Here is a 25486-nt window from a genome sequence, read left to right as displayed (position 1 = left end):
GAACAATGATCCTCACCAGTTTTGGTCCAATATTTGTTTTCAGGAGAATAAACAGGACTGTAAATAAATTTTTGAAGGGGATGAATTTATTTAAATATTTAGATATCTTTTCATTGGAAAAACACAAGAATGTAATCTAAGGTAAACTTTAAAGATAGATTTGCCTCTTAGGGGAAAAAAATTGCATTTAAGTTTATGAAAAACATCATTTTTTTAAACCTATATTTATAGTCTAAGTTAAAAAAACTCATTTTTTCTTATTTAAAATATACTTAGAGATTTGTTCATTTTTAAAAATACAGAGACATTTTAGATCATTGGATCTCAAGGTGAAAAGAAATCATTGAGGTTTTCAAATTCTTGCCTTTGGTGGAACTGTGGTTAAATTACCAGTGGCCATGAACTTGACATATTCCAGAGAGGCCCAACTTCTTTAGTAATAGGTGACTCAAAGATGTTCTTTAGTTCTCCTCATGTGTTAAATTCTTCCTGCTTGAGTTTTGCCAGTTGCCTCTTGTTCTCTCCTTATTAGAGAAAAATTTTTCACTGTGATTCATTTGCATTTTTAAAACTCACTCAGGAGATGATGGCAAAATTAGGATTAGCGCTCATAGTTATTTGCTTTCTTTTTTTTAACATAATCCATTGGGACAATTTTACAGTTTTTCTTTTCATGAAAGAAAAAATATTTTTGGTGACAGCCAGCAGTAACTTTGGCTTCTTCCTCATCAAAATTAAGCATGAGTTTCAAAGAAGGTGTCATTTGTAATTGAGCCTAAGGATTAGTATACAAATGTCAAATGAAATATTTAATTATTCTCTTCAAAAGAGGGAGTTTCCTTTGAGTTTTATACTTTGCCAATCCCTCAAGTTAATGATAGACACTATTCTTTAACACTGTTTAATACTGTGCTTGCTCCTGGAAAAGAAGCCGATCAGATGGGCCCCCTGAGCCAAACTCCGTCAAAGGAATCATCCACAGCTTGTATATTTCTGGTTCTCGTCATCTGGGACAGGGATGCCTTACATGGGAACTTGACCTTTCAATTGCTTGAAGGAGGCTAACCTTTGCTCTCAGAGTAGTTTGAGATTTGAAAGCCTGTCTTTCTTGCTTCATAGCACACATAATGAAATGAACTAGATAGAGACTTGATGGGTTTAGTTCTTTAGCTCAGGAAGGCAAGAGGCCCAGAATTCTGCTTAAATTAATAGAAGCTACAGTTTGTCCATGCTAGATCTTGACATATTACCCTTATAAAAACCAATACATGCCAGAAGATAACTTATTTTATTTTATATTTTTTGTCCCTCAGGTTCTTGTCCCTATGAATGTCTTAATGGAGCTTTCTGTTCTAAGACTGGTACATGTGACTGTCAAATATTTCAGGCTCTTGGAACAAGGTGCCAGATTGGTAAGTTTCAGGGATACTTATGAGAGAATTATGAGACATCAAAGACAGATACACAACAGACACACAATAATTAAACTTGTGACATATATTACAGAGGAAAGTACATGATGCTCTGAAAGTATGCAACAAAGGTAAGGAATACTGTCAGGGAAGACCGGTTGGATAATGAAATAATTCTGTATTCTTTCCTGAAAAGACCAAGGTTAATAAATTATCAAGAGAAAATATACAAAGATTGTCCTTTACATTTATTTTTATCCTAATAGAGTATATCAAAACATCTTATATATCTTGAGTGCTCAGTAAATGTTACTGATTTTTATATTACTGTAAAAGGAAGAATCTAGAAAACAAAAATTGAATAGAAGACTATCTACAAGGGCATGAAAAACAAAAATGTAGGCCTGACGACAATAGAAGTTAAGTTGAATGATTTAAGATGAACATTGCTTGAAATTTGGCCAGTTTTAACTCGTGAATTTCTAAATATCAGCATGTTTTGAATGACTAGTGTTCCCCATTCCCAAGTCCCAGACATATAAGCATGGTCCTTTTGTTTGTTAGGGGTTATTTTTTCTATGATACTATAAAGATATTTTTGAAAATTTAGACCACTCCTAATACCGCCTCTGTTAATTTTTAGAACATTCAGTGGTGACATTTCTTTTTTTTTTCTGGACCACCTTCTTTGTTTTATCACTGTCACTTCCTTGTATCATTTTTCCTACTCTTTCTTTCATCTAGAGCCGTCCTTTGGAAGCAAAGATTAAGGAAGTTTCTAACATAAATCTTTTCTTTACAACTTGGATTCTCTGTTTTTCTTCAGGGAGTATGGTAGTTTTGAGAGCAACTGGTAATTTTATGTTAGTAATTTCTTTCCATGATAGAGACTACCAAAAAGGATATTTTAAAACAAAAATCAGAATCACTTATCATGACTGAACATGTGTAATTTATTTTACATACTAAATATTATCCTATTTCTTTTCAGTCCCAAACATGGGCAACGGAAGAGATGGGATTTGCAAAACCTGGGGACAATATCATTTTGAAACATTTGATGGTATCTACTATTACTTCCCAGGAAACTGTTCCTATATTTTTGCAAAAGACTGTGGTAATTTGGAGCCTCGGTACACTGTATGGGTAGGTGATCTCAGGTCATAATTCACTGAAAAAGTTATCTCTGGAAAAGTGTGCATTTGAAAAGTACTGGACAAATGATACAAAGTACATATAAATTATAGAATGAATATCTAGGGCTCTGACTGGAGAGCTGTGGTTCTTTTTTTTTTTTTTAAGTTTTAAAATGCATTTTTAAAATTTTTGTTTTTGTTTTTGAGTTGGTGTCTCACCTGCCACCCAGACTGGACAGTGGCTAGCTCACCCCCACCCCAGTGTCCACCTGCTGGGCTCAGGTGATCCTTCTGCCTTAGCCTTCCAAATAGCCGGAACTAGTACATCTGGCTAATTTTTTTATTTATTGTAGAGACGAGGTCTCGCCAAATTGCCCAGGATGATCTTGGACCCAGGGGCTCAGGCAATCCTCTCACCTCAGCCTCCCAAAGTACTGGGATTACAGGCTTAAACCACCTCATCTGGCCAAATTTTTTTATTTTAAAGATATGGGGTACATTTCAGGGTTAGATATACAAACGATCATTGTACAGGTAAAATTTGGGCCTCACTTTGGTCCCCACATCACCTGGTTTGAGATCAGGTACCCTTATTGATGAAGTGTACTCCCCCATCCCTGCTCCCTCCAGAGTTGTGGTTCTTAATTGAGTGGACCAAATTTGTGGCTATATAGAATATAATTCTACCAAGAAAAGGCCTAGGACTGGGAAGAAATGGGGTTCAGATCCATGAGAGAGGGACTTCCAAGCAAGGCAGAAGTGTTTACATCACAGATGTCATAATGTCAACCCCAGTCAATATCTTTATTTTTCAGGTTTTATTTACTAATTTTTGAAGAGGGATTGGTTCAAGCACCAAACATATCTACTCTTCCTTTCTTCTTGACACTTCCAGTGAAATGCCTTCCTGATTTAATTTTTTAAAATGAACCAGAGGTTAACATTTAAGAAATGGGATACATAAGTTACAGAAGCACAAGTTATAAGGATGTGGAGACAGGAGCTAATTGCTAGGTTGATTGGTGCTGTATGACTAAGCTCAGAGAGTTAGTTCTTAGTTTCAGAATTTTTTATTCAAATACATTCTTAGAAGACATTGCAAAATTCAAACTGCAGAGCAGTCATAGTTGATGTAAAGAAGTTGGAGATCTCTTTCCCTGCCAACTATCCTCTGAATTTCTAGATATCTCAAAGCACTCCTAGGATACAGCTATTCTGTACCATTTAAAAGCTAACAGTCTCCATGCCCAAAATGTGTTTGAATCTCTGTTATTCTTTCCTTTCTAACTTATGTTTAAGCTGCTCAAATTCTCTTCCTCTTTTAGATGACGCAAATATTAAAAGTAGGACCTAAAACTTTTTTTTTTTTTTTTTTAGTTGGAAGTCTCACTCCTTCGCCCAGGCTGGAGTGCAGTGGCATGCACGCTCCCAGCATCGACCTGCTGGGCTCTGGCAATCCTTCTGCCTCAGCTTTCCGAGTAGCCGAAACCACAGATGTGCGCTACCACGCCGGGCTATTTTTATTTTATTGTAGAGACGAGGTCTCGCCAAGTTGCCTGGGTTGGTCTCGAACCCGCAGGCTCAGGCAAGCCACTCGCCTTGGCCTCCCAAAGTGCTGGGATTATAGGCTGAGCCACTGAGCCTGGCCAGACTTAAAATTTTTAAAGAGGAACAACTCTTTGTGACCCAGAAAAAAGTGAGGTATATTGAAAGTTAACTTCTGGGGTTTGAGGATAAAAAGTTAGAGATCCCTTTAGATAGGGAAATCAGTGAAATGTTCTTCAGTGCTTACAAACCTCCTGTTCTCAGTTCTATCACTGTCCTTTGGTTTCTCACTCACGGTCTCACTAGTTTTATCACTGGGACACCTTTTGACCCTCTCATTGAAATGTTCCTGTTCAGTGTCTCACTCTTTTGAGAACTAAGGTGTAAACTAGGTTATCTATCCTTTGATAATAATACACTATGCCAAACTATGCCTCCTGAGTTAATAGATATTGTTTCTATTTGGCCTGATTTCAGTTAGTAATACGCTTTCAAATCAATAAATTCATTTATTTTAAATGTCTTCTTCCACCCAATTATAAAAAGTAGTTCATTTCTTTTTTAGGAAAGTTGAAAAATTCAGAGAAATATGAAAAATATTAGAATCATCAGTAAAGAGTTACCCTTGCTAATAGCTTTATATATTTCCTCTTTCTAGACTTTTTTCTCTGAATTTTATATATATTTGTAAAGTTTAAATCATGGTCTTTTAAATTTTCTGTTCTACGTTTCCTCCTTCCCTCCCTCCCTCCCTTTTCTCTCTCTCTCTCTCTCTCTCTCTCTTTCTCCTTCTGACTCGAAATCTCACTTTCTTGTCTAGGCAGGACCCAGTTTCAAACATATGGCCAGTGTTTGTAGTGTCAATTAAGTGTGTGTGTGTGGGGGGGGGGTGTATGGCATTTCCTATTTTTTTGTTACTCATTTGTTTTAATTGACCACATATTCAAGTTGGTTACTGGAAAGGGAAGATACTTTCTTGGAAAGTGTGCATGGAAGAAAAATTTTGAAATCTTGATTATAATTTAAAAATCACTTTCAGAATTTTGAAGTTCAGTTCACTCTGATCTCTGATCTTTGTCAATTTCCAATTTTTAAATTTTATTATTTGAACTTCATTTTTAACAGCATTTTCTTCTTGTTTCATGGATGGCATATACTCGCATTCCTCTCTGAAGATATTAATTATGAATTTTTAGAAGTTTATTTTGTAAACCATTTTCAGTTTCTTTGATTTCTTTCTTTTATTTGTTTATTTGGTGTCTATCTTTCATGTTGCAGACTTTCATCAAATGGCTAGTGAATGTGTTTTCACATTGGAGAATAAGGCTCTAAAAGCTGATTGAAAACTCTTCCTATAAGAATAAGAGCTTGTTGGGAGAATGAAAGATTGAGCAGATATCCTCTGTTTTCATAAGCCCCCAAATATTAGTATCTGTATATCTTTTTGTTTTCAATTTTATTTCTCCCAAGAAGGATCCTGTAACATCTCACTTGGAGTCAGATGCCTAGATTCCAGGATTGTGAGAATATTTTAGGTATACACCTACCTCAGGCTTTTGTACTTGCTATTTCCTTTGCATAGAGTGATCTTCTAAATGTCCCGAAAGGCTTGCCTCACAAGCCTTCATCTTTGTCAGAATTTCACTTTCTTCGCGAGGCCTCCCCTGGCCACTCAATCTAAAATGTCCCCCCAAACCTTGACACACACACACACACACACACACACACACACACACACACACACACACACACACTCACACTCTATCCCCTTTCTCTGCTTAATATTTCCCTTTAATGTCATCTAACATGGTACATATTTTAGTTATATTTAGCTACATTTTAAAATTAGCTGTCGTCCTCTAACAGAATGTAAGTTTCATGAGAGCAGAAATTTTTGGCTATATGGTTGATGGCTATATCAGACTAGAATAGTGCCTGTTACATAATAAGTGACCAAAAAGATTTGCTGATTAAATATAAAATTAATATACATTAAATTATACAATATTAAAAATCTATTATTGGTGGTTTTGTTGTTGTTGTTGTTGGAGTCTCACTCTGTCACCCAGGCTGGAGTGCATTGGCATGCTCACGGCCACCCCAGCATTGACCTGCTGGGCTCCAGTGATCCTTCTGCCTCAGCCTTCCAAGTAGCCGGAACTACAGGCGTGTGCTACCATGCCCAGCTAATTTTTTTTTTTTTATTGTAGAGACAAAGTCTGGACAAGTTGCCTGAGATGGTCTCGAACCTGAGAGTTCAGGCAATCCACTCGCCTCGGTCTCCCAAAGTGCTGAGATTCCAGGCTGAGCCACCAAGCCCAGCCTGGTGATTTTTTTAATATCACTTTTATTCTTAGGAAGCTCTTTTCCATCTATATAGATATCTATGTTTTCTTTAAGTTATTTTTATGGTTTCATCATTTTTACTTCACTTTGGAACCTTCTGAAATTAATTTCAGCATAGTGTAAGAGAATGTAATATTCCCCTCCCCTTTTCATCCTTTATTTCTCTCCTTGCTGTCTTTTTTTCTTGCTAGTAAACTAATTTTTTTAATCAATATATTTCTTTCTTCTTTTTGAATTGGAGTCTCACTCTGCTGCCTAGACTGGAGTGCAGGGCCTACTGCAGCCTCAGACTCCTGGCTTAGGTCATCAGTTGATCCTTCTACTTCAGCCTCCCAAGTAGCTGGAGCTACTAGCATGTGCCACCATGCCCAGATAATTTTTTGACTTTTTTGTAGAGATGAGGTTTTACCATGCTGCCTAGGCTCGTCTTGAACTCTTGGGCTCAAGCAGTTCTCTTGCTTCAGCCTCCCAAAGTGCTAGGATTGCAGATATGGGCCACTGAACCTAGCCCTATCAATTTCTTGAAAAATAATCTCTCTCTTCCCTAAAGTATCTTAGAATAAATAAAAATAAAATCAATTTTATTTTTGGTGAATTTATGGTCACTTTTTCAATCTTTAAATGCTGTTTTGTGTAGAGTTCCATTTGAAATTCTGTTTTATGATTATCTAACAGGTAAAAAAAATATAGACATAGAAATGACAAATGTGTTTCTCTGTGGTGTCTACAGTTTTATCATCAGAACTAATTTCTTCTGATATATACTGTGTAGCTTTGAGAATATTAAAATCTAAGATGTAAAGAACTAGATCATTAAAAATATGCTCATTAACATGTATTTTAGACTAGATCGAGTGTGTTGAGGGTAGTATGGCCATAGACCAACTTGTATTTTAGAAAGTAAATGCTGTTGTCTGCTTTCTGGGGTAAATATTCATTTTCTCTCCACAATCCTAAATGTAGTTATAACTTTGTAAAGTGTCATGGAACAAATAACGCTATAGAACTATAAATATACACTGTAGTTTTAGTAACTCAAATGAATACTATTTGTTGTTTGTTCCTATCCTTTCTTTTTGTTTTCTCCCTTTCAGGTTCATAATAGCCCTAGATGTCTTGGTTCAGTGTATACTTGTTATCGGTCAATCAGTCTGTTCTTTTCAAATCAAGAGGAAATTCGAATTTATGGTCATGAAATAAAAAAGAATGGAATCAGGTAGGATATGATAAATAATAAAATAAAAATAACACCATAAATTAATAATAGAATTCCCAAACATCTCATACTGCAAGTGGGTTGTGAAGAGTAGGAAGAGTGAATTTCTTCTTCAGTGACACTCTTAAAGGTATTTCATATAGATTTCAAAACTTCAGTAGTCTCTGAGGCCAGCCGGGTGACCAGGTATATAATCAATCTGATCTTCTTAAAGCTTGTGTAGAATACAATATGTTTACATAGGTAGAGATAAGATTATCACATTTTTTTCTCCTGAGAGATTCAGGGAATAGCTTCGTAGTCCAACTCTGATTATTTTTGTCTTCTAAAATATTTTCTTTAAAGCAGGAATTTTAAAAAATCTATTTTATTTTGGAAAGGATTCTGGAAGTTCTTTCCAAGTTTGTGTGAATGAGGTTTGGGTGTCATTAGGGATTTCCCACTGAAGTTCTGACAGACTCAGAGTCAATAAATGACTGACCTTGAATAGATCAGAGAGGAGCCCACTTCTGCTTTCCTATCTGCCAAGAATATGATCTGAAAGCTTTGAGGAAGGGAGTGTTTATGTATTTGTCAGAAGGTTTTATACATTTTAGATGAGAAATACTGTGGCCTAATCTACCTTCCAATCTAAATAATTATAGAGACACTCAATTTTAAATATTTCCTGACTGAATTTTGCCAGAAAAAGTAAATTGTGGACTGAAACAATTCTACCCATCATTCAGAATTCACTAGCAAATGTTTGAACCACAGGGATTCTTTCCAGAGGAATGGTCTTTTCAACACATGCTCTTTTTCTAGCTTTAGATTCCTTAAGAGGCAACTGGTGGTAGCAGAAAGGTTAGCGGGAGAGCTTTGTAACAGTCAACCTGCCTCTCTGGAACTTATTTTCTTGATCAGTTGGTTTTTACTTTTCATTTTCTCGTATTTTGAAAGAAAGCTTAGGCATTGGAATGAGAAGATAATGCATTTACACATGTATTTCTCAGAGCTGACTTTAATGGTAATTTAGGATCATCCATATGGAATTTTGGGTAAAACAATGGGTACTTTAAAAGTTATAGGTTTTGTAAAACAGATGCCATTCAGATAGATTTTCAAGAATATGATCCTTTATTAAATCAGGAACATAGTATTTAATTTTAACTTGGAGAAAGTATTTCTATGAGGGTTCCAAGCGATGTGACAGAAAAGGAGTGCTTTTCTTATTATTCAGCAATATGGCTTATACTAATGCTATTTCTGGCTTAGGGCCTAACTCACAGCAAGTACTAGAGAAATATTTGCCAGAATGAAATCAAACGTGTATGGCTCTGTATGATAAGCCTGACCTCTCTAGATTTCAGTTCTCTCACCTGTGAAATAAAGGGTTCAGTACAAATGAATCTCTGAATACTTTTCAGCATTAATCTGTGAATTCATTTTAGTTTACATTTTAATGTTTCCTGCCAAGGTTGCGTGAAGTTTTCCTTTGATTTATTGGAGGTTATCTAGTTTTAACTATTATTCCCCATTTCCATGAGCCTCCTTTTATATTATAAATTTCAGAATAATCATAGTTATCCACCTTTCTTTTAAAAAATGTGTATTAAATTAAACTTACTATGAGAGAGATCAAATGACCCAGTGACAAATGACCAAATGAAAAAATACCCCTGATAGAGCAATTATACTTCCATAAACTTTGCCTCACACTGTCTTTTGCTATGAATTCCTGTCTATAATTTTTGTTAAAAAATATATTATGGCAGTAGTTAGCTAGAGTCTCTTTTCTCTAATCTGAAGTTTTAGTTATTTTTCTATTTTTTTTTTTACTGATACATAGTATTTTACATATTTATAGGGTACATGTGAGTATTTTTTTTACATGTGTAGAATGTGTAATGGTCAAATCAGGATATTTGAGGTATCCATCATCTTGAGTATATATTATTATTTTTTCTATTGCTATAACTTAGCTTCTATAAATAATTAACTATAAAAAATTTTTGTGCAACTGGTTACAGATAGGTATTTTGAATTGTTTCTTTGGGAATCATACCTCGCTAGCCAAAGTGTTTGATTTAATAGCTTTTGGTCTATGAAGCCATGCTCTTACTGGAAAGTAACTCACTAACTTGAAATTTTTGGAAAAAATATACGAATATATGTATCAAGACCCATCTTATTCACATTGCAGCTTATAACTGTTATTTGACATGACTACCTTAATTGTAATGAGTTTTTTCAATTTAATTAGTTATTAGTACCTGCTCTTTTCTGCAATACTCATAAATGGAAGGAGAACTGTGATCTTTCAAAAGTATTGTAGGTGACTTACTATGTTTTAAAATGTCCAGTTGTTTAGTTTTCTTCAGTCTCCTTATGTCTCGCACTTCCTTTGCATGTGCATGTGCCTGTGAAAAATGGTAAAACTAGACATTGGATCAGAAGCTTAAATATTCTATGTGACCCATGTTTAAATAAGCCAAATTGCATCCAATTAAAAATATTACATATGAATATAAACCCAATGCAATACTGTATGATAAAATATATTATATCCTTAATAATGTACTTTGCAGCATTACAAATGTAAATTATAATTATTAATTCTTACACATTTTTCTTAAAAAAAAGAATTATATCAAAGTGACATATGGGGATAGAAGCTTCTGTTTAAAGTAAAATTAAATAAAATCAGAACCCAAGCAATGTGTTTACTTATTTTGACCATTGTTTGTCCTTCTAAATTATTGAGCAGTATTTTTAGATTATCTTTAGCTTTCTGTATTAAAAAATAAACACATTTAAACCCTAACTATTCTAAATAGGCAAGGTTAATTTCCAGATTTTAAAAAATCACTGATATTTAGCAGTTATGTATTTTTGGTTGGTTGAAGTATCTAATTATAAGTATAAAATCTAGATCAGTAAGGAAAAAGAGTATACGTTTTATTGTCTTTTTATTTCAATACTGAAGTTTTCAAAAATGTCAAGATTTCCTATAGAATGGTTGCTTTTGTGATCTCACTGAATAATTTATTTACTAATTTTGAGTAATAATTTTAAAAAATTATCTTTGTAATTCAAGAAAAGATCCACCTATAATAGATCCTTCGTCATCATTCTTAGATTGTCTTTATTCTATTTCCCAAGTTTAACATTGCCTCAGACAATTGGACAGGTTTTCATTGAGAAACTAGCTGACTACATTTTGGTGAAAACAACCTTTGGCCTTTCATTGGCTTGGGATGGAATATCTGGAATTTACCTCAAACTGTCTGAGGACCATAAAGGGAAACCATGTGGCCTATGTGGAAACTATAATGGCATTCAATCTGATGATTTCATAATTCAACAAGGTAAGTGGAGCAGAAACAATGTGTGGGAATTTTTTCTCACATCTAAAGTCTACTTCCTTCACTGGTCAAGCTGTTTGTACCCAAAAGATTTGCCATAGGTTGGGGAATATTTGTGGCTGTTACTTGCCTGCTTTGGTGATTTTAAGCAAAGATCGAATAGGAAAATACGTTTGTGTCTTTCTTGGAAACCATGAACAAGTTTACATTTGCTAAATTAGCATACAGCTCTTACTCATATAACAAATATAAATGGATCATTTACTTGTGTCAGGAGCTTGGGGATCTTCTGTGTCCATTGCTGTAAGAGCTTGGAATACACCAATGAACAAAACAAAGACCCTCACCTTCTTGGAGTACATATCCTAGCGATTCAAATCCATTTAGGTCAAGCATGTCCATGTTAGAACAAAAGCTATTTTTGCATACACTCTTGATAGGAATGAATTCAATAATTGACAAATAACAGTTCTGTAAAAATAATAAAATGTGAACAAGAAAGTTGAATGGTAACTTGAAAGGTTTTACATACCTACCTGCTCATCTATTGAATCCAAGTCATGAAACTAACTTCAGTGAGCTATTAGAAATGGGTTCTATTTCAATTCAGGTGCTCACGTGCAGTGGCAACAGAATAAGAAAATCAGAAGCCATAATCATTATTTAGGTTCACACATAGAGGTGCAATAAAAAAATACTGTTCTTAGTACAATCAAACATGGCTTTGAATCTTGCTTCAGTTCTTACAAGTACTGTAATTTGAGGCAACTCAATCACTCTGATGCTGTTTCTTCAGCTGTAAAATAAGAATACGATAATTCTGAACTTGCAGGGTAGTCAGTAATAATAATAACATACTTTGATACTGTTTACAACAATAGTTAATATAATCACATAGTTTATATCATTCCCAACTTTCACAACATTGTGTAAGAATCTCTTAATATTACACAAAGAACAAAAGGTGATGTGTTCAATGTGACATAGTTTGTAAATGATACTGTCAAGACCTGACTGGCTCCCAATCCTGTGCTTAGATAAGTGTGTAAGCAATTACTACTGAAGCTGTAAAAGTACTATTTTCTGCTTTTTGTTTTATATTATAAAATTAATAGAGATGAATTGCCCATATGTTGTGTAAAAGGACTGCTTAGAGTTTAGGCTTTGGGTGAGACCATGAGATTCAAATTCTGCTTTACCACATATTCAACTTTCTAAGTTTAATGATATCATAAGAGCATATACTTCATGGAGCTGTGAGGATTCAATGAGACAATTCAGGTAAAACAGTACAGTGCCTAGCACATAGATAATCCTCAATAACTTTTAGTTAATTTATAATAATCTTCAAGCATTCCTCAATAAGCCTATAATGGGACAGAAATACAAATCTTTGATAACTTATTTGTATTGTTTTAAGAAGCCCTTATAAAATGCAAACATTTCCCCCAAGATAGATAATGCATCACCAGGATTAGTTTACTAGTAGCTAGAACAAAGAGCTGGGCTCCAAGGACTCAATTTCCTTCTATGTAAAATGGAGAAAATAATAATGACTATGAGAGCTTCCCAGTCTGTGAATATCGCATGGGAAAATGTAAGTGAGAGTGTTGAAGAGTCTGTAAGCATCTACAAATGTATGGTATTGGCATCATCAGGAAATGGTGTTTGTATCTAGTTGGATATTTGGAATGAGAGGGTTCACAAATTTGGAATCTTGAGACTGTATTAAGAAGAGTTTTGGATTCAGGCAGGACCAGCCAGATGGTAATTATTAATTTATTTTTCTTCTATATCAAAGCTTCATTTAAAAAAATGATGCTTAGTCCAGTTCTCTGTATAGATTTAGGAAAGATTGCCTTGGGCCACTTCCCCAGGGACAACCAGAGAATGTAGCATAGAGGTCAGGATGGAAAATAGCATCTGTAGGGAGACTCAAATTAGGGATTTGAGGAGAAGGTCACACAGACTTTGATAACATGGAACATAAAATGTTTATTCATGGTGAGATAATTTGAGCAGCAGGAACTAGGGTGTCAGTGGGAAAGAAGTATGGGAAGGTTGGCAGAAGGCAATTGAACTGAGTTGTGGCTGCATTGGCAAAAGGCTTAAAATGTGTAGGAAAAGCCTGAAGAGATATTTCAGTTTCCTCCCAATTTTATTTAGTGTACAGTATAAGGAAGAATAATTGAAAAACAAAACAAAATAACAACAAAACAATTGGACTTAAAACAATTTATAAGGATGTGACAAGAAACTGCCCTTCTATTTCCTTCCATGCTGCAATAATGCAAGAAAATGTCTACAGAGCTATATTACGGTAGCTTTAAGAAGCCTGATATTTTCTTGAAATTCAGTCTGTATTTTGCTTATTGGATAAATCTTTAGAGAGAGTTAGATAGTTTGACTGAATGCCATTGAATGCATGGTTTCTTAATGGTGATTAAAATTGTATTTCTTTCTGCATTCCTGCTTGTCCTTCAGGGATGACTTCACAAAGAAATGAGACTTTTCAGAAGTTCTGTGAACACAGGAAGATTTTAATTTGTTGTCTAGTAGAGAATTCTGTTTCCATAATTCATGCCTATATCTAGCTATACACCAGCATAGAAATCCTGATTTACTCTCATTTTTCTCAGCATAGTAATCAATTGTGTCTCTTTTTCACTCTCAAAAATATCTCAGTATGGACAATAAATTACTCTACTTAAAGCATATTTTATACAAAGTATTTTAATTTTAAATTAGCAGGCACCCAGACCACCAATAGAAATGGATTTAAAATCTCATGATAAACAACCTTATGAGTCTTTTATTAATGCAATGTAGTAAAACTAGCTAAATATGTGGTTCAAATATTGCAGTTAAAATGAACCTTAAGGAATGCCTCAGTTTGTTTAGTAACATCAGAATGGGTGCATAAATATTGAAATAAATAAACGAAACTTTAGGGAATATTTTTGGCTCCTCAGTCCCTTAAAAATGGCACTGTTGGGTGCCTGAGCGATGAATATTTGTATACTTAACCCTTAACTATACCCCTCAATTTTAAAATAAAAAATGTGTTTAAAAAATGGCACTGTTTTGAAATAAAATGTGACTAAACATTCACTTCAAAAGGACATTGGTTTTTTCGTGTTTAAACATGTGTATCACTGCAGAACCACTCTTTGCTCAGCATGTAACATTTCTAGCGATATCAGAGACAAAGAAGTGGGACCAAATACATTTGAAACTCAAGGATTCTAAAATCTATTTGATAAATATGGCAAGCTATCCTATATTTATTCAATCATTTATTTAGTAAACATCCTTTGAGCACCTCCTTTTTGCTAGTTAGTAAACTAGGGATACAGCAATAGAATAGCTGAGACAAGCTCTCTCCCTCCTTGTAGTACATCTTGTAGTGGAAGATAAGATAGAGAAAAACAAAGAAAATTATATTTCTGTGAGTGATAGCAGCCATGAAAAAAAAAAAAAAAACCAAAGTGGAGAAAGAAGATAAAGAGTCATAAGCAAGTGTGTTTAGAATTTTAAACACAGTGAAATTTAGAATTTTACACTAAGAGAGCAAAGCACTCTTACAGATAATGAAGTCTCACAATCTTTCTGGCATTTGGTTGTAGCTTGCAAACATTATCTTTCTTTCTTGAAGATGCTCAACTATTTGACTTGAGATGTCTGATTCTAGTGGTACAATTGATTGTCATCAGTGGTGGACCTACAACCATGCAAATCTGGGTGGTAGAGAAACTCAAGGCTGAAATCTGAAGCCTGTCTTAGATGGAACTTTAAGGTGTCATCTTGTTTGATTCTGCCAAGTTCTTGAGATTTGAGATTCAGCCTTTGTCCAAATGGGAGGCAGAATTAGTTTCTGTACCAGATCCTGAGATTGTTTTCAGGTCAGGTGGTGGAACAATAAACTTCATTTGAAGTGGAGAGGCCAGAGTGCTTACCACCGACTGTTTGTTTGTTGCTGCCCACTTATCAGCTCCTGAATCTTGTCTTGGAATAATGCTGAGGTAGCTTCAGGGTTCTTAATTCTGGACTCTTTCTTGTTTAGAAACACTGTTCATCATATTTATATGAAATAGATTCATTTCTTAGTCTTCTCTTCTTTCGGTGTCTTTTCCAGTCCAGTCTTTCACTGTCTATATGACTGTCTTTTGAAATGTCCTCAAGAGCTCAACACATTTTTTTGTAGACCCCCAAAATGAAACTGCAGTTTTAATTAAGTTCTGACTAATGTCAAATATTCTGAATGACCTGTCTGAAAAAATTCACTTTTATTTATGTTTTTTAGTTTTGTGCATATTTTTATCCTCTCTACAGCACAAATTGGACATTGACTAATTAACACTTTACCTCTATATATGTTGCATTCACTCACTTTCAATTTGTCCCCTTATTATTTCAATGCAATTTGCTTTTTCCTCTCTAATGGTACTTTTATTTAGTACTTTCACTTTGTTCAATTTTTTTCCATTATGCTAAGGTAACGTTACTGTGTAATATCACATTGGTGATTCTAATATTATTGAGTTTAACCAGAAAGTTCATTTAGAAGGACTGTGTCAATGTTTATGGAAAATGATACAGTTATACCTATTTGTGTGTGTGTTTGTGTGAAATAGAGGACTATACAGAAGACATTGCTATGTTTGCCAATAGTTGGTTGGTACAAACTCCAGATGATACCAGATGTATACCCACACCCTCAGATTTTCCAAATCCATGCTCCAGTGGAATGCCAGCATTTGAGGTAAACTTGATGTGATAAACTTGGGATGTTGGACACAATACATATGTGTATATATATATATAATCTGTATGCTTAATATTAAGCATTTTTTAGTACAAATGCAACACAATCAATAATATTAAATCCAGGAAATGTAATTTCAAAAGGGAATAACTTTAAAATAATTCCAGAAATAGTAAATGTAGTGAATTTCATAAAATCAGTACTTATCATGAAGATATACAGTTAGAAAAATATTGGCTAAAATTTATAAATATAAATTACCTTGTTTTTCTTTGTAGAAAAGAAAGTCTTGGAAATAGATAAGTGAAAGAAAGTGAGAGTACACCTATCCCATTAAATATGTTCTCTAGTGACTGGCATCTTTTTTTTGCCCAGGCAATCTTCTTCAAGTGTCAGATACTGTTGCAATTTCCTTTTCTGAGCTGCCATGAATATATTGATCCATATTTATATATTGCCAGCTGTGTTAATGATCTTTGCAAGTAAGTGAAATGATTAGTATTTGCAATACTTTTTTATGCAAAAAGAAGCATAAAAATCATGTTACTTAACTATTTCAGCAGTTCACAAAATATAATGGGAAATGTCAGACCTAAACTGCTAACAGCTATTAAAAGTTTACTATATAACATACAGTAGTCTAATTAAAAAAAAATTAAAACATTGAAACATAATAGATGCACATATTTTCAAGGTACATGTGATAATTGCATATGTTCATATAGTCAAATCAGGGAAATTGGGATATCATTTGAGGTTTTTTTTTTTTTTTTTTGAGTTGGAGTCTCACTCTGTTACCCAGACTGGAGTGCAGTGGCCACTCTCGGTCACTGCAGCCTCAACCTGCTGTGCTCCGGCGATCCTTCTGCCTCAGCCTTCCAAGTAACTGGAACTACAGGCGCGCACTACCACGCCCAGCTAATTTTTAAAAAATGTGTTGTAGAGATGAGACCTCGCCAAGTTGCCCAGGCGGGTCTCGAACCCGCGGGTTCAGGCAATCCACTCACCTCGGCCCCCCAAAGCGCTGGGATTACAGGCTGAGCCAATGAGCCCGGCCGGAAATTGGGATATCTATCACTTTAAATATTTACCTTTTTAAGTGTTAGGAACATTAGAGTTATATTCTAACTATTTATTTTTAGTTTTCAAGATTTATTGCACAGCGAGGTGAACACAATTAATAATAATGTATTAGATATTTCAAAATTGCTAACAGATTAAAGAATTAATTTTGAATTTGGGGGTGCATGTATAGGTTTGTTACATAGATTTATTACATAACGGTGAGGTTTGGTCTTCTATTGAACCCATCACCCAAATAGTGAACAATGACAATTTCAGAGAAAACTAATTATAATGAAGCATTTATCAAAATAGAGAAATACATTTCTGATATATGTGCTTTTTATATGCATTTCAGAGCTCATAACTACTGCAATTTAACATAGTGATGAGTGTAAACAATGCTTTGTGAATTCACAACAATTGCAATGGGAAATGAAAATATGAAAAATGAGATAGGAGACGTTGGAGAAAGCGAAAGAAATAGAGGGCTGGCTTCTCTTGATCTGGAAGTTTCAGGCAAACTCCCACTTTTAATCCTTTGGCCAGAGCTTAGTAACATGGCCACACATAGATGCGAGAGAAGCTGGAATTGTTTCTTTGGCTGGGCAACCATCTACATAGCAAAAACTTGAGCATTCTATTGCTGAAAGGAAGAAGGAAGAACTGGAGACAAAAATCAGCCTGCCATCTCCACTACCTTTGTAGTGTCATCATTGACATTTTTGTCTTTTGAAATTTTGATCCTTTAGACTTTGACTTTTGCAACTTTGATGCTTTTGTCAGGGAAAATTTTGTAGTGGCTGAAATCAGCTGCCACTTTAAGAGATAGCTATGTTTGAGGTGGACAGGCTGGATTTGAGGCAGAGCAACTATACAGAACCAGGAGGGTATTATAGTTGAGCAAGTAGGCATTGATAAAACGGAAGTGAGAAGCTGCGAGAGGTAGCCTTTCAATCCCCTCAGTATTTCGTTTATGACTAGACCTATTTACAGTATTTCTTCTATTCTATAGGAAATGAATGGTTCTTTTCATTTCCTGTATTAGGGTACTGCATCACAAGGATCTCGTACCATAAGAATGAAAATGCAAATTGACTAAACACAAATTAATTTCCTGTTTTGGTCACGACAGTATATTGAATTCAATTCAACACACATCTTTTGAGCATCTTTTCTGAGCTGAGCATCGTGCCACACCTTGGAGAACAGAAATAATTTATACATGATCTTTGTCCTAGGAATTCATATACTAATGGGGCAGAGAAACAGGTCTCCAGCAACAACACAATACCCCAAAAGCAAAGTGCTATGGATGTGGGGGGAGGACAACTAACTTTATTAAGGAATGCCTATAAAGGCTTCATAGAGTGGATGACATTTGAGTTGGAACTGGAAGGATAATACAGTACTGATCCTTAAAGTGACACAATACCAATCTCTTTTGTTTTTGCTTCTAAGAATGCCAAACCCAGCGGCAAGGAAATAATTCTAATTTTGCTACACCAAAGTAAATTGATTAAAAAACTTCTATTCTTTAATGTCCATTTTCCTCACTAAAAGTAAAATTCAGAATGAAAAAAAAGCTTATTTTGTTCTCAGTATATTGGGATAAAAATTTCTTTCTCGCCTGATTGTGAGTTTTCCTGAGGTGCTGTATATTTATGAACTTAGCACAGTTCCTAGTGTAACTTGAGAAATGATACCTCAGCAATAGTTGCACTGGGTTGGGAAACCAATATTCAGTTACTTTGCTAATTTTTAAAACCACTATTAATTGTGGAAAAGAATGCATGTATTTTAGGTAAAATCATGAACTTAATGTCTTTCCCAGAATTCAACAATTTTAGCTTGTTTTAGAATATTTCCTGAGCTTCTGAAATGTATATGCTTAGTCCTTTTTTTCCTTCTAAAGCCCAGCTAATTGGACTAGATAAGCTACATAACTCCTGTTACAGTAGCACAGGAGAAATGCAATTTGAGATGGTAGTTTTTACAATAGAGATACTGACCATGTTAAGGTTCACACAATGCAGCATTCTTAAGATCATTATCTTGTAAGATATTTAATTATTCAGTTCTGAATTTGGATTGGGATGAAAAACAATCCTACTACCTTGGTATAAACCTGCTTACTTGATAAGTGCCTTGCTAATCTGCTTTGGGAATTGGCAGACCTCTCATATAAAATTATTATTTAGGGGAACTTCGAAAGTGATTATAAGAAAATAATTAAAGATTATTTACTCTTGGCAATGTTATAAAAGTAACTAGCTTTAGTAATTTAAACTTTAAAGAATTCAAAATCCTCTTAAATATTGAGTTAAATGCTATTTAATCTTTCAAAAATGTTTTGGCATCTTATTGCGAGGACTGCTAAGGAACATCAAAATACTTTTGAGTGCTGCAGATTATTGGTATCAGTTTTATTCCAGCATGTGGACAATCAAGATCATGGTCTCTTAAGCACAATCTTAATATTTGATTTTTCTGTCGTGATAGAATTTTATGTGTTTTAAGGGGATTTATTAAATTCTAAGGGGTCTGGTTTGTGCAGGAGTGAAAAAATACATATAAGTATTCTGGGAAGACTGTCATAACTAAAACAGAGATCATTTTCAGTATAGCCATCACTTGACTCAAAAGAAAAGTGGCCATATTATTGAAATTCTTTAATGAAGACAATTTATCTAGGCCTAGTTAATTTAAGGGATTCTATGTTCATGTGCATTCTGCATTACGCATAATGAGATATATATAATGAGAAACACACATGCTGATATCAACTAACACTGGAATATTCATCATGTACTCAGCCTTTCTAGGGATCAGGATCTCAAAGGTATGACTCAGTTAATATATATATGTGGGTAAAAAAAAAAGTATATATATATATATATATATATATATAATTTTTTTAAAAATGTGATTTTGGTTCTGTCTTTTCACTTTCTAGAACTGATGATGATGAAACCTATTGTCGATCAGCCACTGAGTATGCTAGAGCCTGTTCTCATGCTGGCTACCCTATTCAAGACTGGAGAGATGACTTTCCAGCATGCAGTATGGATTTTTTCCCTCATGTCTTGTTTACTTTTGCTAATTTTAGATTTATTCTAGAACACTGACCATAGTGCTCAAAACTAATGAATTGCAAGAGTTTGTTATTGATGCAATTATATTTGTGAACTTGCATACTTTTTGAGACAAGTATTCAAAATTTTTTTTGCAATTAAAGGTTATTTTTTTGCAAACTAAGATATTTTTGCAAAAATAATTAATTGCAGTTGTTTTTAAAGAGAGGAGAATAAAATTGACCTACAGCTGTCCTGTTTGCCTATTTTAGCTGATAAATGTGATGATAGCTTTGTCCATCGGGATTGTATCAGTTGTTGCCCACCAACCTGCACATTCGAGAAGCAATGTCTTGGGAGCAATCTCCATTGTCTTGATGGATGTTACTGCCCAGATGGTAAGCGCTTTATGAAGAAACTATGTCTGCACTCATGGAACTAGTACGTAGTGATCCCAAATCTGTCTTCTTGCTGTCCTCTTCCAATAGGCCTGTTGCAATTTTCTACCCTTGTAAGGGTTGTTTCTTGAAACAAATGAGTAGGAGGGATGGCTACTCTTTGTTAATAAAAGGCTCATTACTTTGTAAACTTCTCAGGGAACTTAGAATCTAGGGTTACCCATGGAAAATCTTTTGTTCCCTTAATATTAAATGATATTTAATAATTTATATATTTTCATTTTTTAAAAGATGAAAGCAAGTTTGAGAGAAAGGCTTCACATTTTTCCAGCACAAGATTTAGTACTGATGTAGTTTTCATATTTGAGATTTGAAATTAAAAGTGATTAGCAAGCGATGGAGGTTGGATTTAAAATTAGGAATGAATTACTATACTGATAGACATTTATAAAGAACATGGAGAATTTACTCAAATCCTTTCTTTTATTTTTACAGATTAAAAAATAGAATCACAGAGATGTTAAGTGATTTGCCCAATGTTATATGCTTAGTATGAGTAAGAAATACTTGAAACCAGATCTGTTGACCTCAGTCCATAGTTCTGTCAGTGCTACTTAAAGTATGGTGAACCAGTGCCAGTCTATTTGTGACCAGTCATGACAGGAAAAGGATTTGTTCCAGAATATAAACTCATGTACTAAAATGAAGTCAATGTTTTTTTAAAAAATAAAGTCTAACTATGAAAAAGTCAGCTGAATGAAACAGTGTGCTTAGTAATATGGCCAATATATGTTTTGATTCAATTTCCTATACTTGTCAAGAGAAGAAAAAAATGCAGTCCCAACGTACTGGACGTTTGAATAACATTGCCTAGCTACTTATGATCTCTGTGGCAATAGTGTAAATCTCTCTATCTTGGAAGGAGCAGAAACTAAATAAAAAATATACTTTTTCGCTCCTTCTTTCCCTTCTTACCACAAATGCAAGGAAACACTGTTTAGTTGCTTTTATTCTATGTGATCAAAGTTGTTTTTGTTTTATGGCAAGTTATGGGGTAAGAAAGTGGAAAACCCCTGAAACAGAACCCTTATAAGGTAGTTACTGACTGAGAGCCAGGTTGTCAGTAACCTTCTTGAAAGTAAAGAAATTTGTATTTTCAGCTCCTAATGAAAGTAGGCATTCAACAAAAGTTGGTTGAATTATTACATTCAAGGCATACAATCTTTATTATTTCTTTTAAGAATTTGATGTGTATTTTTCTCAAATAGGCCTCATAATGGAAAACGGGACTTGCATCTCTTTGGAAAATTGCCCATGTAGTTTTCATGGATTAGCTTATTCAGTTGGTTCAAAAATTGAACAAGAATGTACTGAATGGTATGTGATTAATGTACAACCAATTTGTTCTGATACCTGGCTAGTTGACAACTTTGCCATGACAGATGTTTAAAAGAGGAATATGCTTATTACTGATTTTCTTTCAAAAATTCCAAGACATGGTTTGCATTTATTTAAACTTTTTGGTGAAGGGGCCTGTGTGTTTTCTTTTATGATGTATTTCTTATCATGTACGTTGGCAATTCTATAAAATCTTATTTCCATATGATGAGTCTGCTGATTTTTTGTCATTTATAATCATTCATTTGCACATACTTTTACTCTTAGCGCTCTGTTAAGTACCATAAAAAGTAAAAGTAGCCTTTATATTGTCAATATTTGGTCCATGGTTAGAAACACTTAAAATTCCATATTAAATTAACTGATACCATTGGCAATAATGAAATTCCTCTATGAAAGTCCTAAAAAGAAACAGGTCTAAGTGTCATCAGATCCTTTTCCCTTTGGTATCAATATATAAAACTGAAATGCTATTGCATAGCTAACATATTCTTAGATGCTGATTTCCTTCCCGTCTTTCAGGGACTCTACTTCTGTTCTTCAAAACTCACACCTTGGTAAAGGTGGAAGGGATATCTTTTCTCTTCCTTTAATGTCTGATGATCTTCATCATGGTCATTTTTTTTTTAAGTATGACACACAATAGATAATAATTTAGATGCTAGGCAGCCCAAAATTATTAGACAATTGAACTTATGCAGAAATGTTTAAGCTAGATTCTCTGAACCTATAAACATAATATATTTTGGTACATTAATCAATACATTGATGCAAATATTAATAGAGTTCCTCTATACAAGAAGATTAATATTTTTATAATTTCATTTAGTGTGTGTGTTGGCGGAGTTTGGAACTGCACTGAACATGACTGTCCAGGTAATGTTTTAAAATGTTTTTGAATAAAATATTTTAATTTTCTTTTAATTGAGGAGAAAGAAAGCACCAATTTTTATGAAGATGTCTCATATTTAACAAGACATATACTAATCTGTAATGCAGGATATTTGCAGGATAAATGGAAAATTGAATAAGTGATAGCTTTGAGTGGGCTACTTGGGTAACAATTTATTAAAATGGTACAAATATTACAAAATCTAAAATTTATGTGGAAGCACTGTCATTTAATAAATATTAAATGAAATAGGCTAATATGATTTAGTCTAGTGTGTCAAATCAGTAAATTTTAAACAGTGAAGATGTTCTTTGGAATGCACGATTGTTTACCCAAAGTTGATCTCTTGCTTTTTAAGGAGTAGCATAATTTCTTCCTCTTTCTCTATCTCCTCCTTCTTTTCTTCTTTCGTTTGTAGTTCAATGCTCGGTTGTGGGTGATTCACATTTCACAACTTTTGATGGCCGACATTATTCTTTCATTGGCATGTGCCAGTACATCCTTGTGAAAGGAACCGGGAAAGACAGATTCACAATTACTTTACAGAAAGCTCCCTGTGAGCAGGTAAGAATATTTCAGAATGACCATAGGAGTAAGTATTCTTTTATTTTCACTTAAACTTCATAACAGATTAAGAATGTTAACATAAATGGGTATAGTTATTGTCTTCAAAACGAAGACAACATTGATTATTAAGATACACCATTATTCTATGTACCACAAAATAAAAAAAAAAGCTTTGGTATTTATTCTATGGCATACAACTGCTTACATGATTCATCTTGCTTTCAGAGATATTAAAATGTAAAAACAGGTATATTTTAGTCGAGATAAAATACTACATACATTTAATCGCATTTTCTTTTTTTAAAGTAGTTATTTGTATGTATAGTTTTTTGAACATTTTATGCATGATTGCACAATAGATTTGAGTTTTTGTTTACTTCAACCTAGCTATTTCAAGGAGATGGTTTTTGAAAGTTTTGAACAGGTTTAATATTATTCTAAACATGTATGATGACTTTTTAAATATTGGAATATTTACTTTATTTCTTGTAATTGTAAACACATCAATATTTTTAAAGTAAATAAATTCTGATTTTTCATTCATCTCTTTAAATCAGGTCATCAAAATTTTGCCAAAATACTTAATTTTCTAGTTTATTCTAAGATAGCTATTTCCAGAAAAAATTCTGAACTACTTTATTTGCTGTTTTTTTCCAGTTTTCTTTTTTCCTTGCAATATACTAGAGTCTGAATTAATTTTCTACCTAGACTTCTACTTCTCCTGATTCTTTACTTTATTGGTTTTTTAATGTCTAATATACAGTTAAATGAATTTGGAGAGGTACATTATGTGTTATAGAGAACTTAATTATTGCCACTTCATTGAAAACATTCTTAAAAAAGAAATTATAAATTAAAAAGATAGTATTGTTATTTAATGTTCAATATAAAATATATGTATGCATATGGTATATTTAATGTACTGTATAAACATACATTTTATTAAGAATGGAGTTACATGAAATGGGTTATGTAACAATTACTTTATTATATTACCTAAGTCTTGAATGTATCAGAAATTTTTTACATGCACTCTTTTTCTCCTTTCTTCTTTCCTTTCTCTCCCTCCCCTTCTCTCATCGCCCTCTTCCATCGTTCCTATCTCTTTCTATGCCTCTATCTCTCTCAATTTTTTAATTGATAATTTGATTTTTTTATGCAGAACCTTGGCTTGGTCTGTCTTCAGTCTATAGCTCTAATTTTGGAGGATGATTTTAACAAACAAGTAACCCTTAGTAGGGGAGGACAAATCCTCACCAGTCCTAACCAAGGTTTCAACCTGAATGGTAAGAAGCAGTGCTAACTTTAAAAAAAATATTAACAACAACAACGATGACAACAACAACATGTGCAACCTAAATGGAGTCTTTTCTTATGGGCAGACTACTTGACATTTATTAGGTACCTGTGTGTCACCAGAACATCAACTATAGATAGTGAAGTCGGTCATGCTTATGGGGCCTAGAGTTTACTTCAAGTTTAGAAGGAAAGAGAGACAAGCAAACAGCTGCTTACAGTAAAACACGGTAAACTCAAGAGATATGCATAAGGACTTTTGGAAGTGTAAATAAGGTACAGCCCACTCAGCCCTGGAGAGGGATGTTTAGAAATGATCAGGAATGTTTTCTGAAGGAGGTGATGTCTAACTGAGCATTCAAGGGTGAGACATTGCCAGGATGAAGGAGAAGAGAGAAGTATTTCATTCTCAGCAAGGAGGTATAGAATTGTGCAGTATGAGAAGGGAGAACCATTGCTGTTTTGGTGTTGCTACAGCATGACAAGGGTAGTGGAGAATGTCCAGAGGTGCCATTAGGGAAATAGATAAGAATGAGCCTGGCAAAAGCCTTATGTATGAGTCAGCCTTTGTTGTGGTTTTCTGGGACAGGTTTTGTTTATGCCTACATTCCAGTGTAGCTGTTAATAGTACTCTCATTCACTCTCAAAAATGTCCTGATTTGTATTATGAATTACATGCTCATGCTATTCAGGTGTCATGCTAAAGAAGTTGAACTTGATTTGATTCAAATATGAAATTGTCATTTTTGACCATTTTTGTAATGTACAAAGATGGCAATCTTGTGGAGTTCAACCTAAAGAAGTGGTTTTTTTGGTAGATGACCATCACAACGGTATGAAAGTGACTTTGAGAGATGCCAGACAGAAGATATGAACAACAGATAGGATACTGTAAAGTAGGGCATGGAAGGAATGAGGAGACGGCTGATCCTTAGATCAGAAAGAGTAGAGGCAGAAAGAAGGCAGATTAAAGACGTATTTAGAACAAAAGTAGTCTGAACTTGGTGGTGAATTGGATTGGGGTTGCTTGGGGAA

The 25486-nt window shown here is 34.1% G+C and overlaps 1 protein-coding gene across 1 annotated transcript in view; it reads left to right on the top strand.

Moving 5' to 3' along the window:
- Nucleotides 1-25486, top strand: part of OTOGL (otogelin like) — a 147017-nt gene that overhangs the window by 8106 nt on the left and 113425 nt on the right. The window contains exons 5-16 of the mRNA XM_008058432.1: nucleotides 1314-1412; nucleotides 2404-2558; nucleotides 7534-7655; nucleotides 10797-11002; nucleotides 15634-15761; nucleotides 16140-16246; nucleotides 19783-19889; nucleotides 20173-20298; nucleotides 21567-21675; nucleotides 22526-22572; nucleotides 23007-23152; nucleotides 24318-24441. Coding sequence (XP_008056623.1) covers nucleotides 1314-1412; nucleotides 2404-2558; nucleotides 7534-7655; nucleotides 10797-11002; nucleotides 15634-15761; nucleotides 16140-16246; nucleotides 19783-19889; nucleotides 20173-20298; nucleotides 21567-21675; nucleotides 22526-22572; nucleotides 23007-23152; nucleotides 24318-24441 — 1476 coding nt within the window. The remainder of the gene's footprint in view (nucleotides 1-1313; nucleotides 1413-2403; nucleotides 2559-7533; nucleotides 7656-10796; nucleotides 11003-15633; nucleotides 15762-16139; nucleotides 16247-19782; nucleotides 19890-20172; nucleotides 20299-21566; nucleotides 21676-22525; nucleotides 22573-23006; nucleotides 23153-24317; nucleotides 24442-25486) is intronic.

Source organism: Carlito syrichta, unplaced genomic scaffold, assembly GCF_000164805.1.
Source record: "Carlito syrichta isolate Samal-C Ts95f unplaced genomic scaffold, Tarsius_syrichta-2.0.1 Scaffold303338, whole genome shotgun sequence".
In the NCBI taxonomy this organism is placed as follows: domain Eukaryota; kingdom Metazoa; phylum Chordata; class Mammalia; order Primates; family Tarsiidae; genus Carlito; species Carlito syrichta.
The sequence above is the reverse complement of the archived record's forward strand: the minus strand, read 5'-3'. Positions and strand labels throughout refer to the sequence as shown.